General features: G+C 38.6%; 1 protein-coding gene across 1 annotated transcript; it reads left to right on the forward strand.

The window, feature by feature from the left end:
• The first annotated feature begins 9,384 nt into the window (after positions 1-9,384).
• Positions 9,385-10,379, forward strand: LOC122430001 (olfactory receptor 2M3-like). Its single transcript, XM_043450762.1, has one exon. The coding sequence runs from the start codon at positions 9,397-9,399 to the stop codon at positions 10,342-10,344; it is 948 nt and encodes a 315-aa protein (XP_043306697.1). The 5' UTR covers positions 9,385-9,396; the 3' UTR covers positions 10,345-10,379.
• The last annotated feature ends 272 nt before the right edge of the window (positions 10,380-10,651 follow it).

Genomic DNA, 10,651 nt, shown 5'->3' on the forward strand with positions numbered 1-10,651 from the left:
CCCACTTTCAAATTCTCTGCAACCCTCTTGTACCTGGGAATCTTGGTCTTGATTTCCTGGCTCAAAAAGTTGCATTAATACATCTGAGAAAGAGAAGTCTTACACAGAATTCTAAGTGGACCTCCTCACTATCGAATCCCACATCTCTTCTAAATGAGGAGTCTGTCTCCCAGGTGGAGAAGTTGGTGCTGCTTTAGAACACATGAGGACAGTTTGTTTGGGGGTAGTAGGGCCATATCGTGGTTTGCCAATGGGCTGTTTAAACCAGATCAGTTGTTCTGACTGGGCAGGGGCCTGATAAGGGAGTTGTACGGAACTGTCACTGCTGCCGTGACCTGGCTTCTCCGTCAGCATCATAAGCCCACACTCTCAGGCCTCATTCCCCATCCCTATTCAGCCACCACCACCATCCCCATAAGATTGCCGACTACACGGAGAAAAACCTCCAGTAGTCAGAGCCCTCCTGACCACTTCAAATCTCTCTATCCTTTCTCTATGCCTCTATGCCTTTCTTCTCCTGAAGCAATAAATATCCTGGCTCATTTAACATGCCAAGCACATTCTCTCCAACAACCTCTGGAACCTTCCTTGTTTACCTCTCTCTGGATTTTTCACTTATTTCTTTCATTAAGATTTTTCCCTCACATCGTCAAAAAAATGTAGATGTCCTTTCATTCCCTGTCTTTTTTTTTAAGTTTGGTTGCCCTTAATATGCTAGTTTTTCTCTTTTTTCTTCCCCCATTCCAGAATTCATCAGCTTAAAATCTATACTGCCTCCATTTCTAAGTATTCATTTCCTATCACTAGCCTCCCTAGTATTTATTTTCTGATGATCAGAAGTGACTGTGGAAGATATCCATGAATAAAGCAGTGTACTGGGCAGGCACAATTTTATGGAATGTAGGCCAATGATAACCAATATTTAAAGGGAAGCGCAGTTTTCAAATGGCCATTCTTTGTGTTCCATTGTGCAGCATTAAGTCTTTATACAGACCAGTTAAGAGTGAGGAAGTTTTTCCCAATATTCTTTCCCTGAGAATTGAGAGTCTCAATAGAGCATCTTTACCAAACATGGATACTTTATGCACCATTGAATCTGGTATCATAAAGCCCAGTTTCAGAGCAACTTGCTCAATAATCTAAATCAGCTAAAAAGTAATTTCATGGACTTAGATGAAATGAAGTAGGTAGAATCTTGGTAAGCTCCATGTATCCCTCATTTGTCACTTACAGGGAAGAGGTCTTCAACTGTTCTTACACATTGTGTTACTGGGGCTTCTGAGTGCTTATTGAATGACTTGCCTCCTTGGGTCCTTCTCAGGGAAATGATATGCCTCCATGTTTCCTGGTGATCAGAGGAACTAACACATCTCTCCAAACTGCCCAATTGAGGATGAATATTAGGCATGTGAATCAGAACTTTTGAAGATTTCTATTAGGGTCAGGCAGGAAATTTTAGGGGGAGATGTACAAAGAAAGAACTAAGAATGTAATGACTGATGAGTGAGGGCCCAATATCTAAATCACTGCTATTAAGGGAAAAGAGACCAACAGTGATTGATGATGTCTATTTTAAGACAATGTGTGGCCATCTTGAACATTTAGAATATTCCCCAAGAAATAATAATTTAAAAAGAGGTACAAAAAGGAAAATCCCTCATCATCTCAGCAGTCATCTCAAGCTCTATGCTGATAAGTTAGCAAATAATTCTGCTCCTTTTCTTAGCCATAGTAAAGTAAATTATCTCTGGCAGCATGCCTATGCATTATATGAAGGCTGTTTAATGAAGAACGAGCATGTTTGGGGTTTTTTAGTAGCTCAATCTACAAGTGTCAACTGACAAAGGAAATATAATACTTGAAAAAAGCTTATTAAACAGGTTTTGCTGTGGAATAGAGAACAAAATCCGAAGACCAAGATGGCATTGTTAAATGGGAAAAATAGAGCCTTCTTTTGTAAATAACAAGGCCTGACTTCTTCCAAAGAGATGCTGATTCAATGAATCCAGAAGGGTCTGATCCTAGAAAACATTTTTTTGAATCTCCTCAAAAGATTGTAATAAGTATCTAAGGTTGAGAACCACTGACATACAGGCATGAGAAATTAAGATTTTTAAAGTCAGACATTAGGTGAATATTTCAAGCAGTTTATATTATTAATGATGAAAGAAAGAGATCATTCTCCACTACCTGGTGTAAAAAACAATGCTTATGCTGGAAACAGGAATAATTACCTTGATGACCTTGGAAAAAAATGAAGATAACTTCATCAATGTAATTAAAGGCAAGGGACAAAATCCCCCTGGACTAAGAAATTTAATTAGGGGGGGAAAAAAACTTAGAAATTTCAGCCTTTTTATTTATTCAGTCAGGGCTATTGTATCTTCTTGGGGATCACCAGAAGGTAAGATTGGAAAAAGAAGTTTAAATTACAAAATTTCTAACACCTTTTTTATTTCAGTGAGGTAGAAATGGATGGAAACCTATACTATGTTAGATACTTTCAAATCAATAGACATATTTTCTTCTTAACTTGATCTACCTTAATTCATCCCATATTTAAAATTTAAATAATATTAGTCTTGGCTAGGCCTTGGGTTCTTTTTAAAGGATATGATGTATATAAGGCATTCTTGTTATTTGTTATCTAATGAACACTATTTTAAAACTCATTCAGAGAATCTCTTCGTGGAACAATTTAATTAATTCAAGACATTTTCCCCTAAGAAAGGACATATTAAACCCCGTGTAAAGTGCAGTTCTGTTTGATTAAAACAGTATTTAAAAATAATTTGAAAATAGTATTTTTAAAACTTAAGACATTTTGATGGCCTAAAACTAGTTATACAAAATAATAGGATAAAAATAAAGATGGAAATTAATATATTTTAATTTCATTATAACTAACACAAATTAATTTATGTTAACATCAAATAATTAACACAGTGATTGAATTGTGTTCTTCAAAATTTATATATTGAAGTCCCAGTCCCTCAGAATGTGACCTTATTTGGAGATGTGGTCCTAACAAAGGTAATGTAGTTAAAATAAGGTCACTAGGGTGAGTGTTAATGGAAATGACTAGCATCCTTATAAAAAGAGGAAATTAGGAAAAAAACACAAACACAGTGAGATTGCCATGTGAAGATGAAGGAATACATCAGGGTTATTTGCTACAAGCCAGGGAAGAGCAGAGATTGTCAGCAACCACCAGAAGCGAGGTGAATGCCATGAAACTGACTCTTTTTTGCAGCCTTCAGAAGAATCAGTTTTGCTGACACCTGGATCTGACATGCCTAGCCTTCAGAACTGTGAGACAGTAAGTTTTGATTGTTTAATCCTCCTAGTTTTTGGTACTTTGTTATGGATGTGTAGCAAGCAAATACAATATGATTAAATTCCATAAATGTAATAATGGTAATGATTATATTTTCTGAGTTCATATATTTTAGATTAAGCTTTATGTTGAGTTTTAATCTTTTATTGTTTTTGCAACCACCCTGAGAGATGATATTAGTCTCACTATAGAATTGTTTTTAGAGACGATTCCTGATAATAGTGCTGTCGGCAGTAGAGCAGTGATTCAACCACAGATCTGTGGGATCTTAAAGTCCCAGTTCAGCTCTCTGCTCTAAGAGCAGTAGAAGAGACCATATGACTGAGTGTAGTGAGTGGGGAGCATATTGTCTATTAATGAAATAGACTTCATGAGGGTGATGTAGTTGTTCTAGAGTTTGGAATGAAGGAATGAACTGAAAACTTAGGGGCAACTTGGAGAACAAAGCTTATTCTTCATGAGCGTAGTAACCTGAGCCAAAATCTCATATTGGAAATACTTGGGGATGAAAGAGTAGAATTCTCAGGGATTGTTTTTTAAAAAAAAAACATTTTTTTAAAAAAAAACAATGAGAAAAAACTTCTTGAGATGGTAAAAGTAACCTTTTGCACAGTATCCTGAACCCCAAAAGAAAGAGTTGTCATTAGATTTTCTGTCAGTTTGGAACCTGTGGAGGTCTCTGATGAGGAGAGTGACATAACTCAATGGTACTGAAAAAGGTGGGCTTCCTAGATGGCTCAGTGGGTAAAGAATCTGCCTGCAGTGCAGAAGACCCAGGAGACTTGGGTTTGACCCCGGGGTCAGGAAGATCTCCTGGAGGAGGGCACGGTAACCCACCCCCAGTATTCTTGCCTGGAGAATCCCATAGACAGAGGACCCTGGCAGGCTACCATCCGTGAGGTCACTGAGAGTTGGACATGACTGAGCATGGGAATTAAAGGATTTACTTTCTTGGAAATTTAATGTTGCTACTGGGAGAGGAAATTTTCAGACATAGCAGTCTGTCTTCCAACATGCACTATCTTTTCTCTATGTGGAACACCATGAGAAGGTCATTGTTGAAGGCAGAAAAATGGACTACAGCGGTGGTTCTCAAGCATTATGTGCTCAGTCGTGTCAGACTCTGCGACCCTATGGACTGTAGATAGCCTGCCAGGCTCCTCTGTCCATGGGGATTCTCCAGGCAAGAATGGCAACCCACTCCAGTATTCTTGCCTGGAGAATCCCCATGGACAGAGGAGCCTGGCAGGCTATCTACAGTCCATAGGGTCGCAGAGTCTGACACGACTGAGCACAGTGGGCTGCCATGTCCTTCTCCAGGGGATCTTCCCAACCCAGGGATCGAACCCGGGTCTCCCACATTGCAGGCGGATTCTTTACCGACTGAACCACCAGGGGTTAACCAGCATCCAGATCACCTGGAGGCTTATTGAAACATATTTCTGGTTCAGTAGGTCTGTGTTGGTGCCTTGAAATGTAAATTTCCTGCAAGGTTCCTAGGTGATGTTGATGCTAGTACTTGGTTGGGGGATCAAGTTGTGAGAGTCACTGCACTCAGTGAGTACTTTCTAACCATCTTAAGTCATTCTTACATGCCATGAAAATCCACCTGTCCTGGGACAGGCTTTTTTATGCGTTCTGCCAGATAGTGTTGCTGGGTTATAACTAAGGGAAAATACAACTTACCCTTGGCACCCAAGGGGAATCAACCGCTTCTTACTTGGTATGCCCTGATCATGTCGTTTTTATCTGTGCTATCCACGTGGTCTCTCCTCTGTTTCTTATTCTTCACAAGTATCTATATTTGCTCAAAATTTAAACTAATTTAGTCATCTTCCTCAGCAGAGATTTTTCACTGTTCCTCCTCCAGTTTTCTTTTTACATATATATGTATTTAATTTATATTTGGAAGCATCCTCCTTTTTTAACTAAGAATACAGGTAAGCTCAGTCTAATCTGTACTTTAATGAAGTAATTAGGTATAGCCGTGTAGTGTTTAATGATGCAGTGTTTATAATGATCAATGACACTTGGGCCCTTAATTCAGGATTACATAGCAGAAAGCATTTTGTGAGCATCTGAAAGTGGATTTTATTTTGTGAGAAAGAAAGTAAAATACTTTTCAAAACATTGAACTAACATAATTTAAGATTATTGAGTGCACTACCCTGGATTGGGAAGATCCCCTGGAGAAGGAAATGGCAACCCACTCCAGTGTTCTTGCCTGGGAAATCCCATGGACAGAGAAGCCTGACAGGCTGCAGTCCCTGGGGTCACAAAGAGTTGGATACGACTGAGTGATTAACACACACCATAGAAAACCCTTTGTAATGCTATTTGTATCACTAAAGACAGTCTAGTATGTTCCTGAAAATTACTGAACAACAGTTTTTTTGGTCGCTGCAAGATGTAGTTTTGGAGGTGTGACCACGAAGAGTATGTTTTAATCTGCTTTTTTAAAGCTCCCAACAAATTTTAAAGATTAGATTTTGATCACAAATTCTTTTATTTGTAAAGGATGAAGAAACACTATATGTTCCTAGGAATAGTGACACACAAACACGGGTTCATTCTCTGAATTAAATTCTTGGCAGAGTTTGTTAAACAATGCCTTGGTATAATATTGAAAAACAATGCCAACTGCCTTTTTGCCGTATTTCATGTTTTGAACACTGTTACTTAAAATATATAATTACCAGTAATATGCTGGCTTGCACTAAGTACAAGTTTTCTATGGAAATTTAAATTTTATTCAGTTAGTAGAGTACATTCTTAAACACTCTGAATGTTAAGCTGAAGTTTCTGGAGTTTGTGAAGTACAATAATGGCCACTAATATCTATGTGCAGGATGAGCTGGAAACTCAAGAATCTTCAAGAATAAAGGTTAATTAGCTTGTATAATAGCTATTAACATGTGATAATTAGAATTTGGATTATGAATATAAGAACAGATGCTTTTGTATGAATGAGAGAGCTGCTTTTTCTTGTTGTTAATTAATTATTGTTTTGGCTGCACTGGGTCTTAGTTGTGGCGCTCTGGATCTTTCATTGCTATGTCCGGGCTTCTCTCTAGTTGTGGCCCATGAACTCCAGAGCACGTAGGTTCAGTAGCTGCATCAACCAGGGACAGGTGGGATCTTAGTTCCTGGACCAAGGGACAGACTTCATGGCCCCTGCATTGTGAGCGGAGAGTCTTAATCACCGACCCAGTAGGGAAGTCACTGAGAGACTTAGTTTAATAACAAATTTGTATGACTATGTGACTGATTCTTTGGGAATAAAAAAGAGAGAAAAACCTAAAATTGTTTTTTATGATTAGATGTACAGTTAAAGAATGAAGGAAGACTGTGGTTATAAATATTTTCAGAAAATAGAATAAAGAAATGGATAAGGACACTGGCAACAATGTATGTATGTCTCTCACAGATGAGAACTTACATGTGCATATACCTTTGTATCCAAAGGTACATATATAATAATTATAACAATGCAATTTGATAAATGATATTGTAGAACTGTGTTGAGAAGTGCTAGGAGTTTTCCAGCCCAGAATACTAAGGAGTGTATGTAGGAATAAGCATCTAGAAAAAATGGTATAGATGATCCTATTTGCAAAGCAAAAAAAAAAGACCCAGCTGCAGAGAACAAATGAATGGATACAAAGGGAAAAGTAACGTGAGAGGAACTGGGAGATTGGGGTTGACACGTATATACTATCAATACTATGTATAAAACTAATGAGAACATACTGTATAACGCAGGAAACACTACTTAACTGCACGGTGGTGAACTGGATGGGTAGGAAGTCCAAAAAGGAGGGCATATATGTCATGTCAGGCTGATTCATTTTCTTGTAAGGCAGAAATGAACACAACATGGTAAAGCAACTATACTCCAATAAAAACTAATTAAAAAGAAAAAATAAGTGAGGATAATGATTAAGGAGGAAGAGATGATCAGCAAGCTAAATATTACAAGGGATACACGGAAGGATCAAAACACATGGCTATCTGATGAACAAAACAAACCAGAAATTGAGGCAGTCCTGAATCATACACAAAGATCCCCTATGAAAAGACATTAACTGAAGATCTGTTTAAAGAACGCCGTTCTAATCAGCCCCACCACCATTCTCTCCCACCCCTACTCATCATGCAGAGCAATTGGCAGCCAAGGGCATACCTGTAAGCCAAAAAATTAAACTGGTACTTCTCTCTAAGACAACAATCAAATTGACTCAGAAGATTAAGGCTTCTCCTCGGGTGTTGGCACCCCTACATAAAGCTCTCATCGTTTAGGTGTACACCAAGTCCATCTTAACGGTTAACTCTCCACTAACAATGCCCACATCCAATTTTCTCATTTGTAGGCTCCACTTAACTAATCAGCTTTCACAATTCAGCTACCACTTCAGGGTGAAGATTGTAGGAAATCAGTCCTATCTCTACAGAAAGAGAGTAATAGTGCATAGACTTAAAATTACAAGAGTTGTATTGGTGTTATAATATTTAAATTCATAGACAATCAGTACAATCTTTTGAAAAGATATTCCAGTAAATGTTGCAGCAGGGACAATATTTGCCCAACGGAAGGGATGGTGAAGTAACACAGTGAGACATAATAGATACTCATATTTCTGGCTGGACTTGAAATATCTAAAATGTTGAGGGGCCCACTTTAAGAAAAAAAGGATACACAGTGATGAATAAAGAGCGGCTAGGTCCTCGAACTGGACCTAAGCTGCAGTTAAATCCTCCTCTAGGTAGGGATGAAGAAACAAAGTGCAGTGAGAATAAAGGGTTTTAAAAATATCCTGCTTCTTTGCTTGAAAAATTTCTTGGGCTGGAGATGCACTAGAGAAGCCAGAGACATTTAGACCAGGACCAGTGAAACTTGGCTTCAGCAGCATTTGGGAGTAAAAGCACAAAACCCGTCCAATCTTTAAACATGGTTGGGTTGAGTCAACGGTGGACAGCCTGAGAGAACACCTTCCCTTTAATGATGAAATAAATCATGTCACGAGGTTGCCTGGATTCCTCTTCCTTGATGGTTCAACAACATAAAAAGCTGTCTCTGTTTACTTTGCTTTTGTCTAATCCTTTGTAAAATAGTTCCATTTTCCTCTAAACACAAGTTGGTCTTGACTCACTCACACTGATAGACATATATCAAGACATTTCTTTCTTCCTTTTGCGTCATTAGATACTAATTAATGAAATTTAGCATAACCGCAAGTTATGGAGTTTGGGTATCTTCATACACCTTCTTAAAGCTTCCTCATTTTTGTGAATGTGAAAGGAAATCTCAACATGCTACCTTTCTCAAGTTGAGACATAAATGATAAATTTCCCCCTTCTCTCCACCTATATTATTGTTTTTCATAAATGATAATTTTTATTTTTTTACTTCTTCATTTACAACTAAGTCACCTAATCATGTTGCATCAGTTACTTCAAATGATTTACCAATTATTCTACACTGGAGGTTCATCTTCTGTATAATTGCTTAACTAGTAGTCCTGTCTGATCTTTAAGTCTGGTGCACAAAGTTATATAAACACAAATGTTCATATCTCTTAGAAGTAACAGATTATTAGTTGCCTTACTATATAGGCAATGACATTCAAAATGCTCTTTTCCTCTGATACAGAATTTATACATCCTGACACATGTTAAATTTATGTATATGATCTTCCTTAATAATTGGTTATATGTTTCTTGAGGAGTCATATGCTCTGTCTGGATGCTGTGGTTTGCATTGATATCTTATTTAATAATTACAGCAACTCAATTAAAAAGTTATTTCTGCCTTGTAAAGGAAGTAAAATAAAGCACAGAGAAGTAACTCGTCAGAGGACATGTAGGTTGGCAGTGGTGGAGCTTGAGTGTGATTAATGCCACCTGACTGCAAAGTCTCTGCTCATTCTTTTTCAGGCTTGACCATATCATGTATGTTGGTTTACCAGCGTACCACACATAGAGAGGATGATGAATAAATAATAACCCGGGTAGTTAACGTTTGTGACTTCTTCTGCTTCTAGATAAAGAAGACATTTATTATGGAGTGGGAGAATCAGACATTCAACGCTGACTTCATCTTGATGGGAATTTTTAGTTACACGCCCACTCACATCTTTCTCTTCTCTCTGGTCCTGGGCATCTTCACAATGGCGCTCTTGGCAAACACTCTCATGGTTCTCCTCATCTACCTGGACACGCGGCTCCACACCCCCATGTACTTCCTCCTCGGCCAGCTCTCCCTCATGGACCTCATGCTCATCTGCACCACTGTACCCAAGATGGCCCACAGCTACCTGTCTGGCAGGAAGTCCATTTCTCTAGCAGGATGTGAAGCCCAAATATTCCTCTATGTGTCTCTCCTTGGTGCAGAATGCTTCTTGTTGGCTGTCATGGCCTATGACCGCTATGTTGCCATTTGCTACCCTCTTCAGTATTTCAATCTCATGAACTGGAAACTTTGTGGACTCATGGCTGCCTCTTCATGGTTCCTTGGTGCCTTTGATGGGATTGTTGAGTTAGCTGCTACTTTGTCTTTCTCCTATTGTGGATCCCGAGAAATAGCTCAGTTCTTCTGTGATGTCCCAGCACTCCTACATCTCTCATGCACGGATACTTCCACATTCGAAACACTTATTTTCATCTGTTGTGTAGTAATGCTCCTCCTCCCTTTGTCACTCATCATCATCTCCTACACACGTATAATTATAACTGTCATTCGCATGAGTTCTGGGGAGGGTCGGCACAAGGCTTTCACCACCTGTACTTCACATCTTATTGTTGTGGGGATGTATTATGGAGCAGCTATGTTCATATATGTGAGACCCAATTCTAATCGATCCCCAATCCAGGACAAGATGGTGTCAACCTTCTACACCATTCTCACTCCCACGCTGAATCCCCTTATATACAGTCTCCGGAACAAAGATGTGGCCAAAGTATTCAGTAAGGTACTAAGGAAGAGGTATTCTAGAGAACAAATTGGATAATGGTTTACAGGGATTCTTTTTACTCTCATAACTACTCTCTCTTGCACATTTATTTGGGAAAAAAAATGAAGCCCCATGTGATTTAATAACAAATACACACAGACAATATATATGTGTGTGTGTGCATATATGTATATATGTATATATACATACACACACATGTGTATATATATATATATATATTTACATATACATATTTGTATATGGGCTTTCCAGGCGGTGCCAATGCAGGAGACACAAGTGATGAGGGTTTGATCCCTAGGTCAGAAAGATCCCCTGGAGGAGAACATGGCAACCCACTCCAGTA

Source organism: Cervus canadensis, chromosome 28, assembly GCF_019320065.1.
Source record: "Cervus canadensis isolate Bull #8, Minnesota chromosome 28, ASM1932006v1, whole genome shotgun sequence".
NCBI lineage: Eukaryota > Metazoa > Chordata > Mammalia > Artiodactyla > Cervidae > Cervus > Cervus canadensis.

Bases quoted from the DNA above. Each gene is read 5' to 3' on its own strand.
- LOC122430001 (XM_043450762.1), top strand. From the start codon at position 9,397: ATGGAGTGGGAGAATCAGACATTCAACGCTGACTTCATCTTGATGGGA.